The sequence below is a fragment of the Centroberyx gerrardi genome, chromosome 1, assembly GCF_048128805.1.
Source record: "Centroberyx gerrardi isolate f3 chromosome 1, fCenGer3.hap1.cur.20231027, whole genome shotgun sequence".
In the NCBI taxonomy this organism is placed as follows: Eukaryota; Metazoa; Chordata; class Actinopteri; order Beryciformes; family Berycidae; genus Centroberyx; species Centroberyx gerrardi.
Genome location: NC_135997.1, coordinates 28,382,106 through 28,401,358, shown reverse-complemented (window position 1 = coordinate 28,401,358; position 19,253 = coordinate 28,382,106). Strand labels below are relative to the sequence as shown.

At 42.5% G+C, this 19,253-nt stretch overlaps 1 protein-coding gene across 1 annotated transcript in view; it reads right to left on the bottom strand.

Moving 5' to 3' along the window:
* Positions 1–13,486, bottom strand: part of LOC144538482 (uncharacterized) — a 36,754-nt gene extending 23,268 nt beyond the window's left edge. Inside the window, exons 1-4 of the mRNA XM_078282612.1 lie at positions 13,447–13,486; positions 6,912–7,065; positions 3,099–3,262; positions 2,383–2,554 (exon numbers count right to left, since the gene is read on the bottom strand). Coding sequence (XP_078138738.1) covers positions 2,383–2,554; positions 3,099–3,262; positions 6,912–7,065; positions 13,447–13,479 — 523 coding nt within the window. The 5' untranslated portion in view covers positions 13,480–13,486. The remainder of the gene's footprint in view (positions 1–2,382; positions 2,555–3,098; positions 3,263–6,911; positions 7,066–13,446) is intronic.
* Between the last annotated feature and the right edge of the window lie 5,767 nt (positions 13,487–19,253).

The following is a 19,253-nucleotide window of genomic DNA, read 5'->3' as shown; positions in this document are numbered from 1 at the left end:
CTGTGTCTGTGTGTGTGTCTGTGTGTGTGTGTGTCCACTACCGTAACACTGAGCTCTGTTCATTGCCATAACATGGATCATATCTGAACGGCAAGGAAGTCATCACAGCCTCACACACTCTCAATATCTTGAGCATTTCTGCTGGATGAAATGTTATTCGAACCGTCAGTAATGACAAGTGAAAAGCTGCAATACATATTATAATTTCTGTAATTTATATATGTATGAACACTTTTGAGGAAACATCATTACCAGAAGTGTTTTAGTTTTTGTCAACTAAGGACTTCAGTTTCCTTTAAAAAGTGCCAGAAGTGGTTTTCGTTTTGAGCTGTCAATCATTTGAGAGTAGGTGTCACTTTGTTGAAATGGTGGAGACTTCATTTCGGAATAGAGTGAATATCAAAAGTCTACACGCCCTTTTATTGCATTGAGGCATGAAAGGAAAACCCATCAAATCAGACTTTTCATTTGGACAGAGTAACCAACAGAAGCAAGGAATAAACATTTCTGACATTTTTCTGACTTATATTAATGCAAATTTGCTTTGATGGGTTTTATTTTCAGGCCTCAAACAAGTAAATAAAAACTATGAAGTGGGAAGTGAGTGTGCAGACTTTTGATATCCACTGGACATTTATTCAGTCTTCTCAGCCCAACCCCATTTTCTGTTTAAACAATTCTGTCTCAAAAATCCTGCTGGTTCTGCTGGTTTGGTCTAATTTCCAAGTCGAAGTTAAACCATAAGCTATTATCTTTACAACAGCCAGAGGGAGAGGCAGTGCTCTAACTACTCCCAAAAGTCTTGTTTACACTGCTTTACACAGAGCAATTACCTCCCAGAGTTTATCATCCAGATCAGCTCGTTTGGCTGGCATTAACTGATTAAAGCCATCAGAGTCAATGGCCGGAGAGAATTGGCGGTGTAATTTCAACAAAATGTATGTTTCTTTGCACTGAGAAATCCATTTCTCACAGCCCAAAGTGCTGTCTGGCCGGGCTGCAGCACGCGGACGCCCAGCTGCTGTTCATACTGAACATACTGGAGTCAGATTAATGCTGCATTAGCATGACAAATATGCTGTATTTTAATATTTCAATATGTTTTGTTTGTTGCATTTTTATCTATATGCTAATCTTTGCTGCTACTCAAATTGACTCAAATTCCCCTTGAGAACTAATACGGTTCATCACATTTTAGCTCATATATAGCATTTTGTAAATTAAAACTTTTATTCTGTCTCTGGGGTTGAGTTTGCACATGTCAACTGTGAAGAATCCTAGCTGTGCTGTGAAATTTGTTGTAATTAATCAGCCCTTATAAGTCATCCAAGTCATGATGCTTGTGGTTGTTTGGAAATGAATAAAATCATTGAGAAAAGTCAATATTTTCCATCCAGTGGAATGAGTTCTGTTGCCACAGTGGAATAAACTCTATACTTAGCCTTACACACACACACACACACACAAACAAATAGCAACAAGGCAACAGTAAACATGTCGCCCTGCACCGATGATGCAGTCCCCCTCTGCGCCAATCAGTAACAAATATGTCACCTTGTTTTGACCTGTAATTGTAGTGCCCCGCTTGGGACAATCAGTTTTAATTTTGAAAATGTCAGAACACAGCGGTGAGATATTGCATGTGACGCATGCACAAACAAACAAATGGAGGGGGACCGATCCATAGTATATTAGCATGTACTGTACAACTATGTTAATCTGTCAGAGGCCTGTTGTCTTGTACCATCAGTATGTCCTGTACTACTATGTTAATCTGTTAGAGGTCTGTTGTCCTGCACCATGTGTGTCAGTATGTACTGTACTACTATGTTAGTCTGTTAGAGGTCTGTTGTCCTGCACCATGTGTGTCAGTATGTACTGTACTACTGTGTTAGTCTGTTAGAGGTCTGTTATCCTGCACCATGTGTGTCAGTATGTACTGTACTACTGTGTTAGTCTGTTAGAGGTCTGTTGTCCTGCACCATGTGTGTCAGTATGTACTGTACTACTGTGTTAGTCTGTTAGAGGTCTGTTGTCCTGCACCATGTGTGTCAGTATGTACTGTACTACTGTGTTAGTCTGTTAGAGGTCTGTTATCCTGCACCATGTGTGTCAGTATGTACTGTACTACTGTGTTAGTCTGTTAGAGGTCTGTTGTCCTGCACCATGTGTGTCAGTATGTACTGTACTACTGTGTTAGTCTGTTAGAGGTCTGTTGTCCTGCACCATGTGTGTCAGTATGTACTGTACTATTATGTTAGTTGTCAATATGCATCAGTGTCACCAAAACTGACTCCTGGACATTTTATTGCACTTGGACATTAAAGTGAGTGTGATTCTGATCATGCAGCATGCAGACAGCCCCCAGTCCTCCAGTCTCACCAGTGCTGTTGGTGAGTTTGTTCCCCAGTAAGCTCCATCCTGGAGGCAGTTTGAGGTGGTGCAGGGCCAGCGCCAGGCTCTCATCCAGACGTTCACACTCCTGCAGGGGAATCTGACACTCGTCCAGCAGCAGCGCCCCCTCCAGGCCGTCGGCCCGGCCCGCCGTGCTCACCTGGGTGGAGGGCGATTACAAGGATGAGTCAAGTTTTAGAGAGGAGGGACAGAGGCTTAGTCTGCTGGATGCACTCGTTTTAAGACGCTCTGGATAAGAGCATTAACTAAATGTCTCAAATGTAAGATGTTTATGTAGGAAGACACATCCACACGCTTCTATCCGTGCTAAGTAAGGGCTGCATGAGGTTGACAAACACAAACAATAAGCTGAAAAGTGAGATTGTGAAATAAGCTGCAATACATGTGCAAACAGTTTTCTGTACACGATTCCCTTTTTCGAAGCAAATTCAAATGTCTAATTTCTGTGGCTTGGTAAACTGTGCTGAAAAGAGATCATTTCATATAATACCCAGTATTGTGAGCCAACAGGCCTTAAAGAAGTGATAACATTGCAGTCTTAAGTTTTATTGTCACTCTTCCGACCGCGGTGTGTCCTTTGTAACCATTGGCAACCACTCTTCTGCCGTTCTGTGACAGACTTCAGTTTTTGTGGTTATTTCACTGCTGACTTAGAAATGGAAATGACTGGACTAGGCGCTCACCAGGAACTGGGCCATGTCGAAAGCCAGGTCCTGGACGAAGCAGAATCGATGCTCGGCCAACAGGGCCACGCGGCCCGGTTGGGCCCTTGGGTCCTCGGGGGCCTCAGGGACACCCCGGCTGATCGAGCACAGAGAGACCCAGACCTCTTCACAGCAGTCATGGGCTGCAGGGAGAGAGGAGGAGGATCAGGGACAGAGACAGGAGGCAAGGGGACGGAGAGAGGAGGGAGGAGCAGAGGGAGAAAAATTTGGGTTAGAATTATGTTTGGGAAGTTTTATACCATATCTTTGCTGTGGGTGTGTTGTATGGGCCAGTGGTGAGCTGGTTGTGGCTATCAAGATGACACTAACAGCCACAGTGCAGGGAAGTCACAGCGATAACAACAATGGAGGGAAGCAGTAAGAAACTTAAGTACTGTGAAGCAAAGTGTGCAGCGGACAAGACCTGTTCAAAAACAACATCAGAATTGCTTTTTAATGTTGGCGCCATCAAAGTCAAATCAAAGTCACTCAAAAGCTCAATTTCATTCTCATTCTGTCATTCTCAGACGTGATCCGATAGATTGCCAAGTGCAGCATTGCACCCTTCTGCATGTGGATGTGCAAAAACATGTGACCTGAGTTTGCATTGCATCCAGCCAAGCAGTGCACATTTCTAAAAAATAAGTGGTAATTGGTCAAATTCCTCCATTCCTATTCAACTATGACTAGTCCAAACAGCCCTCAGATGTAAGTTAATACAAATGAATAACTGTGCTGTGTAAAACATCATTGCCTGATGGTTGAGAGAATATCTGCAGCTGAGGAACTATCACTATGACACATAACACTGGAAGCACACCCAAATCCAAAGAAAATGCTGCGTCAATGTTATGCCAATGTGTGTGTGTATAGTGGAAAATGAATCAATATGAATCTGGGGTTTTAGGTCTTGGCTTTGATGTAGCTGGATGCTGCTGTGATATTAGCTGTCACAAGCTATTCTAGGACACACACACACACACACACACACACACACACAAACCTGGATGGCTATGGTTCAGAAGCATATTGTCAGTAAAAGTACCAGCCAGTGTTCATTCCAGAGAGCGGTTAGCTTCAATAAGGAGCTTTGGACCAAACACACCACAGATGGCTCTATTGGGAAAAACACTGCAGTTCTGGTAAAGGCAAACCATGACCTGTGATACAAGGCAGGACTGAGAGTCTTAATGCTGTTTTCCAGTAATATGCTTAACTATAATCAGTGAGGTGCATGTTCATACAAAACTCATACAGAATACAAAAACCAATCCGGAATACAGATTTCCAAACCTATGTGTTTATTTTCACCATCTCTTCTGACTATTTATTCAGCCCCAGAAAAAAAAACAAAAAAAACAGAGTGTGACCTTTACAATGGATTTCATTGACACACAGGTCTTTTTCCTCTTAAAAGGAAAATAATAATCTGCACTCTGTCAAGCTGGTCTGTGGATATATTAAACTCATACTTCATGATGTCAAGCCATATTTTCCAGAAAAAAAACGAATGTATCTATGAGCAATTTCCTGCGAAGAAAACGTGAATTAATGTCCATTAAGATGTTCTTTAAAACGGGATTAAAGATCAAATCTGTTTGCAGAAATGTTTCATTCATGAAGCCCTGTGTTTCAAGTGGTTATTACTCTGCACCAGTAGCACTTGGTGGTGGAATAATCACACACAGCCGCTAGGCAAAAATAGACTAGGAGCCTAAGAGGAAGAACAACAACTTAAAATCATAAAACTGTACAATAAAAAGAGCCAAACTTTAATAATCAGTTATAATAAAGGGAAGACTTGCACTGCTGACTTAATTAAGGCCCATGTTTCGTTAATAATACTATTTGTATGGCAAATAATATTATTATATTATCATTATTACTGAAATGTGGGCATAATCTCATTAACGCCTATTCAGTAAAGTCACAAATGATATTGGACCAACAAATAAATTAACGCCACAACAGCATAATGAGAATAACAAGTTATCCGTTAAATGGAAGTTCATGAAAATGAGTTTTCAGCTGTGCCTTAAAAGAAGAGAACAGAGAAGACTGCAGCCCACACAGACACAGACTCAAAGTCAAAACACAGCTAACAGGGAATCAAGGCTCTGCAGTGCTGACAAAGTCCCTGCTCCTAATTTACAAGGCATTACTTGGCATGGCACCCCAATATATCACTGATTTACTTCCTCTATATGAAGCTAGCCATACTCCTTGGATGCAGGACTCCTTGTCATTCCACTCACTGGAAAGAAACCAGCTGGGGCAGAGCCTCTACAGCGCCCCCTGTCTGCGGAACAAGATTATTCCTGCCACTGTCAGGGAATCAGACACTGTCTTAGTATTGAAATCCAGACTCAGCATTCATTTATTCAGCCTAAAACGTACCTGAACTCCCACTTTACCAGCCACTCCATTCCATTCATCTCCTTCCCTGCTGTCTGTCATTACATTTACTATATTTGAGTGTTGTTTGGTTGTCTCTACAACCACCGTCTTCTACTGTCGGCCACTGAGCAGCTCCACTGGAGTAACTGAGGCTCAAGTGCCTTGCTCAAGGGCACCTCGGTCCTAGTGGATGAGCTACTAATTCAGTTCCCCTGCCCTGACGTCCCCAGGCCATCTGGGGAGTCTAACCAGCAACCTTCTGGTCGGTCACAAGCCCAGTCCTGTGGATGTCCGTCAGGCCTGATGGAGGGGGCAGTGAAGCAGAGCTAATCTGTAAGTAGGAGGACAGAGCGACACCTCCTCCTCCCCTGATGGCTCCAATTCAGCCGAGCTCTTAACGAGATAACGCAGTTTAACATGTTCTGCCTTCTTCCTTCCTGTCTGGAAAGCTGACACCTAACATGAGGAAGGAAAAAAATATCCCTTCTACCTGACTCCTTAGCTCATTTTCTGTGTCTGCTGTGACCTCTGACTCTTGACCTCCTTACTACTGGTTACTTGTAATGTGGGTGATCCAGGAATTGTAGCTTATTCTACTGTTGACCTCACTGGAGGTCTCTCTGGAAAGAGCATTGGCTAAATACCTTAAATGTAAATGTAGAATGAATGGGATTTGCTCCAAGAGGAGAACTGAATGCAGCAGGCTCTAGAAAAACCAAAGGGAGGTGATTTCTGTCTCTACACAACGATAGATGAGTAAAAAGATGAGGATGGCGTTGGTAGATGATTAACCGTTCATTAATGGGACTAAACTCTCCTGTAACACTAACTAGTGATGAGGACTTTCATCTCAGGCGTTCTGTGTGGTGGGAAGGCAGAATAACACCATCCTTAGCTAAATTAAAATGATTGTTTTCGAACAGTTTATGACATTTGGCATCCTATTGAGTGCAGACAGCCCTTAGTGTGAATTTTGGGCTATAGCACATGATCATACGCACCAATATAAAAGATTAGCCAATAAAGATTTGACTTTGTCTTCACTTGATCGTATTCTGATTTTATATATTGCTTTATGTTGCTCCTTCTTTCGGAGGACTTTGACTGTATTCTGACTCTATATATTGTTCTATGGTATTGGTCTGCAACTTTTATATTTGTCAGCTGGGTCTCCGTGGAAAAAGAGGCTCTTAATCTCAATGGGTTGATTAAACCTGGTTAAATAAAAGTAAAGTATAATAAGGAATGTCAGGCCAGTGAAACTGATGAACATAAAGGCAGAATTAAAAACAGATTCATCATAAATGAAGCACTGTATGTGGAGCTGCCTTCCCACAGGTCCACTGGAGGTGGCTGACAAGCAAGCTGCAAGGGATTGTGGGTGGGGAGGCTTACCAGGACACAGCGCCTGCAGGGTGTCATGGCTGCTCCTTAGGGTGCTGGTCAGGTGCCTCTGGGTGCTGCCAGCAAACAGCAGGAAGTAGTCCACACCGTCCTCATCCTCAGCCAGCTCTTCATCACAGAGCTGCACTGAGATAACACACCTCCCCTGTACAGAGAGAGAGAGAGAGAGAGAGAGAGAGAGAGAGACAGAGAGAGATACAAATGAAAAGAAAGAACAATAAAAGACAGAATGACAGAAAAAAGAAGGGACAAGACAGAAACAAAGAAAGACATCAATATATTTGCTTAAATATATAGCTCATTTGTTAAAATGCAGGACATGACAGTGTGTGTTTTTGTGATTTAAAGGTGCTACGTGTAGCATTCTCTGTTTCTCACAATTAAGACCGCATGTCCCCCCTCCCTCCCCTTCTCTGGCATCAGTCAGCATGCATTTGTTTTGAAGAGCAAGAAGAAGGATAAGGGCCGATAACAGCCAATATGCATTCTGACGAGATAAGCTAATGTGATGTTAAGACTATGCAGTTAGAATAGTGGAACTGGAATAAATCTGTGTATTACCTACAAAGTAAAACAGTTCCTTTCTTGTGCCCTAAAGCAATCCAGCAGATTTCCCACCAAATCCGACCCAGAGGCACACGATGTAAAATGCAGCGTAGAGGCTGCCAATCTTCTCGCTGCTGGTCGCGTTTGTTTACAGCAATTATACTAATGTCTCAAAGTTAATGTGGTAATGATTTGTTGATGTTAAAATGCAACACATCGCACCATTAACAAACAAACAGACAGCCAGCAGACAGGCAGACTGATAAGACATGAAGGAGCTTCAATTCCTGCCAACTCACTCAGCTAGGTCAGTCAGATTCAGACAGCTGCTGAGGAAGAGGAGGATTTAACAATAAAACACAGGACTTATTAACATGAGGAGGCCAGCTGGCTGAAAGCTGACACTCTCTATTAGCTCTTTTTTTATTTCCCAATAAAAATAAAGTCAGCTTTTTAACCTTTATACCCTGCTTCATATTCATACAGTTCCGCACATTCACACTGGGAGCTGCCCAGTACAACCACAGTCTTCTACTGGTGGTTTTCCCAGCAGGTCCAAGGATTCAAAATTCGAGGGAGCTTCAAGTCATTAGCCCACTTCTCTAACAATTATTAACCTTGATGATTTGAGGAACCAAGTTATTTTATTCCAATTTAACATCAATTTGTATCAACAGCTTGACTATTTTCAGCTACAGTGGACTTTCTAAAAGAAATGAGGTGTTTCAATACTGACGATGAGCTAATATTCTATGATTAAATTGTGGAAACCAATAGTGTGAAATAAGATTATACACAGTTTATTGTGCAACTCCAGTCTTTTTCTAAAGTTACATTCAGCTGTGTTATGCCTGAGTGTTGTGGGGAATGATGTGGTGTCATCTGAGGACAGACGGAGGAGGACAACCCGCGAAGAAGAGGAATATTGTTCAACATCAGCTGCTTTCCACTGGGGGACTGCCTGTTGACACCGGAGAGGGACAATGGGACATTTCTCTTCATTAAATCTGACCAGGGTCGCCATCTTTATACAAGCCTGGTCCAACATGAGCAGTCTGAGGCGGCGGCAGCGATGGTTGGTGTTTAGAGCAAAACAGTCGGGGGTTAAAGGTGCTTCCTCCTCCTCTTATAAAGCGGTAGCCCCAGGGCCTTGTTCCCATAGAGGAGGATCAGCAGGTTGACAGCAGGAGGGCTAACCAGCAGCCTTGGGCTCATCAACTCTCTGTTTGGCAAGCCACTGCTGCCGAGCAACATGGGGGAAAAAATGAAATGTTCAAAGGCGACCACATAGCCCAGAGCCCACAGGAAGAGAAACAGCCTGCAGTCACCTTCTGAGAGCCGGGACTGAATACATTGACTTGTAATTGCAGCGTGGAGGAGGCAGGTTTTGCTATGCAAGGAGAGTCTGAGCTTTAACAAGCAGAGCAGAGGCACTAGCGTAAATGAGTTGTAGATGTGTGGAAGCCACCAGGCATGACATTCTCTCCATTAAAAACTCATCTTTTACTGTGAGCCCAGATTGGAAATTAGAGTTTTGTGCCGCCGAACGGAGTGGTACCTCAGTGGATTTGTGAGTTTGCACTCCATATGAAAATGAAGACGTATTAGTGTGAAATGAGTTCCACATCCTCACTACGAACAAAGGAGAAGCAAAAGAAGAAGAAGTGGTTTTCTCTCCGCGACTGAAGGCGGATGGTAAATCACCTCGGTCACGACACCAGCCTACTGCATCCTGCACACTAACTCTACTGTTATTTTGTCTAAATTAATACACAATCTTATCATGAACAACATTATGAGCGACTGGATTTGATTTTAATGACCTAGAAACATGTTCAATAAAGGATACATTTCATAAAAGCATGTGCACAGGAAACATAATACTCCACGTCCCCACTCTCCCTCTAAAAGACTAAAAGTGTAAGAAAATCTCTTCTTTCTACTTCCTATTTCTTTCCATAGCACTTCTCTATCATCCATAATCATTGTAGGCTCACAGGAATATTATCTGCATGCTGTGACCTCTGACCCTTGACCTCTTTCCTGTTGGTTGCTTGTAACGTTGGTGATCTAGGAATTGAAGCGTATTCTGCTGTTGACCTCATTGGAAGTGTCTCCGGATGAAAGAGAGACAGATAAATGACTGGAATATAAATGGAAAGAAGAAACTCATTATCAGTCCCCTTGGAGGCAAATGTGGCGGCAGGTTGTGTGTGTGTGTGGGATGGGGGTGCAGAGAAACAGAGATGTGAAACATCTGCTGGAGAAGACAGGAAGCACCGCTGCACACAGCAACCTCCTGCAGAGTGTACTGCAAAATACTCACACACACACACACACACACACACACACACACACGCACACACACACACAAACTTACACCAATATCCACTGTTGAGAGATTATGGAGCTCCGCTGTTTATCAAACCGAATGTGATCGGGTTGTTGCCTTGCAGGTTTAATAATTATGATAATAATGACTGGAATACAAAGTAATGCGAGCTCCTGTGTGTCCGGCTAATCCAGAAAACCAAACTGGGTGATTTCTAAGCCATGTAACACAGGCACAAATAGATGTGTTTCCCCGTAGGCCACGCCGGTATGACTGTGCTCTCTGCTGGTAATAAGTACTTATCGCAGTCAGTGACCTGCTGGTGTATTGACCTGCTAATCATGGAGTTTCAACAGGAGAACAGGCGGCTTTGAAGCAACATCAAAAGAACAGCTGGAGGCTCCGAACCCAACCCCCAACCCTTTGCATATGTGTGTGTGTATGTCCCTGTGTGCCTGTCTCTCTCTCTTTCTCTGTCTATCTGTGTGAAGCAGGGCGGTCTAATGTTTAGACAGACCGTCCTTCAACCAGAAGACCCAGGTTCAAACCCCCACCCTGCTGAAGTGTTCTTGAGCAAGACATTGAATCCCTACCAGCTCCAGAGCTGCTGTTCTATAGCTGACCCTGACCTCTGACCTCCCTGTGGAGGGGGGGGGGGGGCAACAGAAAAGAGGATTCTTCTAAAGGAAATAGCATTCATTTCTGTTTTGAACCATAAAGACAAGAGATGAATTAAGCTGATAAGACGGGCGTATTCATGAATAAAAATCTTGCCTAGTGCAGCTTCAATTTAGAGAGATGTGAGTGTGTGTAGAAGTGAGTGCATCTGTGTGTGTGAGATCTCCTCTCAAGGGGTGTAGCTGGAGTCCAGACATTCATCCTCCTCCTTCTTCCCCTCCAACTTACAAAGGCATCTAGAGCCTCCACCTGCCCCCGTAGCAGAGCAGTTAGAGACCAACACGCAACAAAAAGGTCACAGGTTCAATCACCACAACTGATGTGTGTCCTGTGGTAGCGCCCGGTAGCAAGACGCTGAACCCCTACCTGCTCATTTCATTGTACTTCACTGGATAAGAATGTCAGCTAAATGCCAAGAATGTAAATGTAGAATCTAAAACTGGAGGCTCTAATCACTCACAGTCAGAACAGAGTCTCTCCTCATCTTCTGTTGTCAGATGAAAACTCATCTTTTAAAAGAGGTTCCTTAAGTCTTCCTCTACCCAGTGAATCACATCCCCTGCCTACTCCCTCTAATTGCTCTCTAAAAAACCTCTATCTGTTTCCTTAGCTCTTACTCTGCTTCTTTACCGAACACTTCTCCCTTACACGCTCATTCTATGGTCACTGGAATATTGTAAGGACACCAAGGCCCTGACCTTTGACCTCCTTTCTATTGGCTGCTTGTAATGTTGGTGATCTAGTAATTGAAGCTAATTCTGCTGTTGACCTAAGTGACTCTGGATAAGAGAGCCACATAAATATATATTTTAAAGGTAAAATTACAGGCCTGTTACTTAACCCCTACCTGCTATCTCTCTCCAAATTGCTGTGATAAGCGTCAAAAAATCTAAAGTCTAATGAGGCCTGCCTGTCTGCCTGGTTCCACTGAAGAGTCTGGTTGTAGATCACAGATAAGGTTGTCTGGATGGTTAATATGTGAGCCAGTCTAGCATTACACACACACACACACACACACACACTTCTCTGACTTATCTCACTTCCTGTGTGCCATCCTCACCTGCTGCTGATAGGGGTCTAATACAGCTACTCACACACTCTCAAACACACACTTAGAAATGTCTCCTACTCTCTCACACACACGTACCTCATCAAGGTATGCAGGTTCCACAAAGCCAAATGTAAGACTTTTTAAGATCTTTCTAATGCTGCCTGGAAAAGAATTTAAGACCAATTCAAAAACCCAAATAAATAACGAAAGTTTGCCAAACCAGCCTATTTCTGACTGAACACAGCTAATGAGAACTCCTAAAAATGGGCAGAATGAGAAAAAAGACAACAGGAAATGAATTATTAAGGTACACAAGTTCCTGCTGTGTTTAGTAAAGCAGATGGGATGCATATTGTACTACTAACCCTGTTCTGTATTAATCTAACAGGGCATTCATACTGCGAGCAGCTTGGTTGATGAGTTGCTCTATTCTGATAGTGGGTGGGGCGAGAGGTGGCAATTGTCTCTACAACAAAATCATATCAGTGGGGAAACAAGGAAGCAGATAAATCAGATTGGCTGTTGATTGCTGTTGATGGTCGTGGCCAACTTTTCTCAGCCGGCGAGCTTGTTGAGCATCCACACACACGCCGAGTTTCCCTGATCGCTCATCTCTATAGGAAATGAACTTCTGGTGACTTGTTGCTCGCAGTGTGAACGTGCAGTAAGAGTGGACATGTAGCGCAAAGAAAGACCTTTTAATACTTTTTAAGACATTAAATTAATTTGAAGATTTTTTCAGACTTCTTAAGAACCCTCAAACACCCTCTTAAACAAAAAGCAACTTTGCAGCACACACCCACACCCACACCTCAATCAAACACCAACTCAGCAGGCAGGTCGGCCTTGTGGTTAGCGAGAGCTTCTAGTAACCAACAGGTCACATGTTCAACCCCCGCAACCTGAACATTGAGCAAAGGCAACAAACTCTTGGCTGCCATTAGCTGCTCACTTATTGATCTGGATAACAGCGTCAGACAAACGCCCTCAACGTGAAATATGAACGTACACACCCAGCGTGGCATCTGCCCAGGGAAAATACTCCTGACGTTGTCCTTTTAAGAATAATTAGGTTCAAAGGTGTGGATCGATGCCTGTTCCCTGTGTGGACGGCTGCCAGTAGCATCATGTTTGCTGCTACAAGTTGCCGTCTGCTCTCAAACTCCCTTCATGCAAAACCCATCAGCACTGGCACCAGTACAACCGGAGCCAGGACAAACCAGGCCCTGATACATGCTGTTCTCCTTCTTTCTTTGGACAGGGAAAAACATCATGTCAATGTATGGAGCAAGGCACTAACACTGCCGGGGGTTTTATTCCCACTGGGGCCACCATACTAAAAATGTAACGCACTCATAGTTCAGTAAGCTGCTTTGGTTAGAAATAGCAGATGTTTGATGCAATGTTCTCCCCCATATAAGAGAAAAAGACAGAATGGTGTATATCAGGAAAAGCCTACATACAGTCAATCAATGCAGTCTGACAATCTGGTTTAAGAGGGAAAGTTTGTCAACAACTTTTTGAAATGTCTGTTATCTCTAGAATACCTGTCTTACTTCAATTTGACTGGTGTACTATGAAGGTTGAGCTGACAATTATGGATAAAATGATAACCTGGATTATTTTTGCTAGAAATAGTGACTGTAATTATTAATCATGAATGATAATTGATCATGAATTATGATGACTTGAAAAACAAATGATATGTTATACGTGTAAGTGTGTATTATACATATACATACATAATATATTATATATTATACACACTTATATCAACATCTTGATGGCAGTCATGTTTCTATATTTCTGATATGCCAATATTTTACAATTATTACTGTAATTGTGGAAACTAAAATCATAACATACATACAACTGATTGTGCAGCCTTAAAGTAAGGTAGCATGAAGAGTGATACTTACATATAACGGAGCTTGTTGTGGATTGAGTTTCATGTCCCTGGACACTGTAAAGAGAAAAACAAAGCTAATGTTATTGACATTATGTGCAATCTTGAACCCTTTACTTGACCCATTGGTCACTACACCCAATATATGATGAGAGGATCGGTACCAAAATGATCTCTGTGTCTCTAGGTCTGTCCGGTACGCATGCTAACATTTTAGCATAAAGGATGTTAATTAATCATAGGCAATCATAGCTCTAAGGCTGGATGGTTAGTTCATTTAAAAAAAAAGAAGCCCTCTTTGGAACTGCTGTCAATGGCAGATCTGTATTCCCACCGGACTTTGAACATAACGTGTTTTGTTTACACAGGAAGTGAGTGAAGATAGCCAGACAGATAAAGTTTTTGCACTGTTGATTCGTAATGGACTTCAGTAATGACAGAAGATGAGATTTTGTTTTCAGAAGAATCTACAGGCCACAGAGTAAAAAGCAATACCAACTTTGGATTACTAAAAGGTTTATCTTCATACTTTGGATAATGCTAGCCACCCGCAAAGTCGATGTGGTCCTGCAATCAATGAAATGAGCTGCTGTAGTTTTGCTGGAATAAAAACCTGCATGTGACCCTGGATGGCACACGGTTAGAATATAATCAAATGTACTTCTTAAAATATTGAACAGTGAGGTAACTTTTTTTGTTTTTTCCAAAATGGATGTATAGCAACCCTAGCCAGGTCGGAACATTGGTGACGACAAGATGACTGCTAAGCTTTCATCTAACGCTGTGACCCTGGCAGTGGGCCCGTCACTCTGTGGGAGGCTAACAGGGCATGAGCCTGGAACACACACACACACACACACACACACACATTCCAACCAAAACAGCCAACTCTCTATCTGTGCTTGCTTACTCAAAGACAGCAGCCACAATGACTCAGTATGACAGAAACCTTTCACGAGCTCTAGGGCCCCTGCCTCTTCCGATCACCCTGGATGTATTGGTTCGTCACCAAGTCAGATCAGAAAGTCAATTCACCACCAAAGCACACCGCCTCGCCTCTTCTACATGGGCTTTAAACTTGCAGGGAAGATCAGTTGGCAGGATTTACCAGCTCATCTTCACGTTTGATTCCCAGTCTGGGACACAGGACTCAAAGCCTTTTTCTGGGCACAAGGTCAGGAGCAGTGGGTGTGTAATTACACCCAAACAAAAGTATTACAGCCACGGAGCTGAGGGGGAATGGATTGGAAACCTTTTTTTGTTTAACTTCCTTGAAGAGATATTGGCCCACTTGCATTCATCAATGAGTCAAGGGAGCGTTTGGTTTCGAGGGCCTGTATTCTCCACAGTTATTTGGAGAGACAATTTTCTTTTGTTTGCTGTTCCCTGGCACTAAAACAAGTCCTTTCTGCCGGCCTCGGTGCTCAGCAGTGCATTAATCACATGAACCCCACGGCGGGGGAGGCAGCGACAAAGGCCAAGACCTAATGAGTTCAGTGGAGAACACCAACAGAGTCAATGTTGGACTCGACAGAGCGCTGAACCGCAGCCAGGCCAATTCACTTTTTGCCACCCAATCCAAACATTTTTCTACTTTTCTGCTCAATAAATAGGCTCGAGCTAGAATTAGGCGGATCAGGTAAGGGGATAATCAGCAGCTCTAATAATACTCTGGAGTCTAATCCGCTTGCCTTAAGTGCACTGGGCCAGAGACCAGCTTCCTCACCACATGCAGTGACTGACAGCACACTGATAAGACTCTCATGCACTTTCCAAAACAAGCTCATTGGTTCTTTTACATTGTTACATTTTGGACACTTAGCTGATGCTCTCTTTAAGATTTTTTACACTAAATATTTACATAATAGATAATTTATACTTAGTAAGCAGGCAGGAATTGATTGTTGCAGGTATTGCACCTGTGACCTTTCAGTTATGAGACATCTCTTATTAACCACTAGGTGACCCTAACCATTACACAATATAGACATATCTTTAAGTAGGCAGTGTGTTCCTATGTTTACTATGCTCGCCGCAGAGTACCGAGTTGATAACCTTCTAACCTTCATTCATCCAGGGAAGTCACTGACCTCCCTGCTCTTTTTCAGCCGCAAGCTGCTTCACATTCATACAGTCTCACACCTTCACACCTGGGAGCTGCCCAGAACAACCGCGGGCCTCTACTGTTACGGTTCATTGCCTTGCTCAAGAGCACCTCAGCGGTTGTTGTTGAGGGAGGGGAGAGCATTTGTCAGTCACTCTCACACCCAGATTTTTCCAGCTGATCTGGGATTTGTTCATGCGAACAGTTCAGACGTATTCTGAATCTGAAGCTTCACTACCCAACTGCCTCTTTAAAAAAAAAGCTGTTCTGAAGTTTTCATAGCCATCTATTAACAGCATAACAAGCACAATTGATTGATTGATTGATTTAATTTATTCAACAATTCCATTTAAAAGCAGGGAATAATAGATAACAATAAAGCCCTAAGACGTATTTCCCTTGTGGTCCTTTTCCAGAACAGCTTGTTATTTGTGCATGTACCATCTTAAAACAGCTAAATAATACTTTTCCATTTTGCATGTTAAGCATGTCTTACACATAGTGAATTACAATGAGTGAGCAGGTGTGGGTTGAAAACCAGCTCAAAGACACTTCAACAGGGCACATGTTAGCTGACGCAGCCTTTAACCTTTGACCTTTTGGTTACTCTAACCACTAGGCCGCCCTGCCACCGCCCACCTGATTCCCTGCTGTGGCATGGTGACTTCCCGTTCTGAGTTTTCTCTCATATGGTAAACCAGCAGCGGATGTTACACGTAAAGGAAGTTGATTCAGTTTTATTGCGTCATCACAGGATGTAAATATTACTCCATGGGTTCATTTAGTTTGGTGGGAGGGCCTGTAACATTACAACATCCTTCCAACACTTCCTCTTGGGTGTGACATACAAGCCGGGCCGGTTAGCAAACCAGAAGCAGCATCAAATATAACCTTCCTCCCACCTGAAGAGGAAGTTGTAGGCTTACTCCTCTGAGACTTTTCCAGAGTGGGCCTGTATGATGAGACAAATAGCAGTGGGGTTTTTTCTCCAAATGAAAGTCCCCAATAGGGTTAGACCCAATATTGTCCTTTTATTAAATACTGGATATCAGCCAGTGAATGTTGTCCACCTCTGATATGATGGAGGTTCCTCCCTGACCACTGCTACATTAAAACAGTCTGGAAAACTTGCAATGACATTTTATTTTCTTAACAAATTTTATGTTTTAATTTAAATGTTCAGCTGTGCGTTTTGTAGTAATGTATCCCAGAGTTTCCCCTACCTTTGAATAGGTGAGGTGGGTCAGCTTGCCTCAAGGAGCTGCTAACCCTAAATGAATTTCATTAGTCTGGGGCAAACACTGAATATTTGGGGCATAAAAATGGTCAAATTTAAAGATATTGAAAATTAGCCTTCAAACACATTGTTGGTCGAACCCTACTCCACATAAGCCTCTTCTGAATGACATTGGCAGATTGATAGGCTGTAGCTTTAATCATTTAGCCTACAACACCATTCAAAAATTGCAGGCTTTGCCAGGGCACTGGTTTGGCTACTCATTCGTTTTATGCGGCCTAATGGGTAACACATTAGATGATGTAACCTGTAAGGAAAGTACTCCTAAAAACAAATCACTGGTTTGTTATCTGTCCTCCATACTTCCTTGAGGCTCTTTTGTCCAGTTGGCCCTGGTTGTAATATGAAGGGTGTGACTGTTCATCTGGTCAGATCCTAACCGGATGTCTATCATCTACCATATACAGTGTAGAAGTCCTCCTTCATGCATTTATCATGCATCTATCCTTCATTATCACTGCAGACAATTCTTTCTGGGATGATACAATAGAATGAAATTGGTATACTGTAGGGATGCACCAATCCGATACTTGGTATCGGTATCGGGCCGATATTGGCCTAAAATGCTGGATCGGACATCGGTGGCAGTGAACGTTATAGTCCGATCCGATCCAGAGCAATCAGTTCGAGCCCCCGGAGTAATAAACGGGCATAGTCGCCTGCCGTAAAAAAGTGAAGAAGTTGGAAAAAGAAAGCGAGCGTGCAGGCAATGTGCGGATGTAAACATGTCAGTGGTTGGGAATTATTTTAGCCCCAAAAGGTCGGTAGATGGCTATGCCATTACTAGCATCCCAAAGATCTTTATCCAACTCACTTTACCAAGAACTTCATCTGGCGACGCCTTCCAAACGGCTGCTCCTTGGCTCAAACTTACATCAAGTGTCCTTGGGCTTAGTATCATGTACACGCCACCATAAAGGTTTCAATTAAGTCTTCTGTTTTCACAAAATGAAGCTTTTTGGAGATGGGGGCTAAAGCTAATGCTACCGCACTGATGACGCTGACGCGACCTGTGCGTGCATCAGCGTCAGTGACTGTCAACACTGTCAGTGAACGGAGGAACAGGCTGACAGCAGAGAGAGGTGAGATGCTTCTGTTTCTGAAGAAAAACCTGCCTCTTGTCCTTAAGTGATTAAAACTAGACTAGACTTGGCACACACTGGAGGTTATGCCCAGAAAAAGCCTGTGTGTAGCAGTATTTTTTCTGTCAGTTATTCACACTAAAGAAGAGAAAAAAAAATATAAGCAAAGGCTGTATGGTTGTTTCAATATTGTTTTGTAGCAGTATGCACTGGTCAGTTTATTGCTCTTTTGTGAGTTTTTTTGCACAGTATCCCTATATTGCAGCAGTGTTTTATATATCCTAGGAACTGTCATTCCTATTTTGGTCAGTTCTTTTGCCCTGCTGCTTTTCTTTTTTTTTAACAATAAAATTATTGTTCCCATGTTATTTACATGTTGTATGCAGCTGTGGAATTATAGAAGAAAAAAAGGGGTCAATATCGGATCGGTACTCTGTATCGGTTGATACTCAAAATTCTGGTATCGGTATCGGATCGGCAGTGAAAAAACGGTATCGGTGCATCCCTAGTATACTGTCAAATAAAACTCTCAACCAACTATTTATCATATTTCCAAACAATTCCTCTTGGGGCTAGAGCAGAAGTGCAGCAGCAGTTCAGAAAGCATACAAAGCGTGACTTCTAAAATGGCTACATTTTTAGGTCACTTTTTTACCGAAAACATCAAAAACAATTCTGTGTTATGGAACAGTAGAATTGAAGAACTGAATACTGAAGTTTCTGAATCCCAAAAGGCTGCAATATTTTCTTAGAGGTAAACGTGTTCTAGGCAGCTTCCTGAAACAAGATATTCTGCTTCTGTGGATAATCCCCGGACTTGTAGCTCGAGTTACATGCCAGGGAAAATTCTTCCTTATATTGAAACTGAGCGAACCCACTCACTCTGTATGTTTTGTTTTTTTTTTTCGCTTTTCAAGCACTGAAAAAAATACACAGTAAAAGTGATAATATGTCCACATGTACTGCAGTTATTTGAAAACAGGATGTTTATGTCAGTATTGCCCAGTCTTATTATATACAGTTGGTGTTTTCTTGTTTTGCACAAAGCCAAATTTGCATTGAAACTGTGTAGTGGCCAATATTCAGTTAGGTTTTAGTTTTAATTAAAAAAGGAATGAACCTAAGTGCTTGTCAAAATGACAGAAGGCAATAAACTCAAAATCCCAGCATTTTTAGTGAAATCCATTATCATCAGACAAAACCGGCACTAAGCTGCACCATCAAACGTGTTCTTATCTTTGAAACCCATTTTTCACAGAGAAGGCTGGTAAATAACAACCTGTGTATCATCCATCTAACCCAGAAAAGGCCTTGTGTGTCCAAACCAAAGTCAGGCA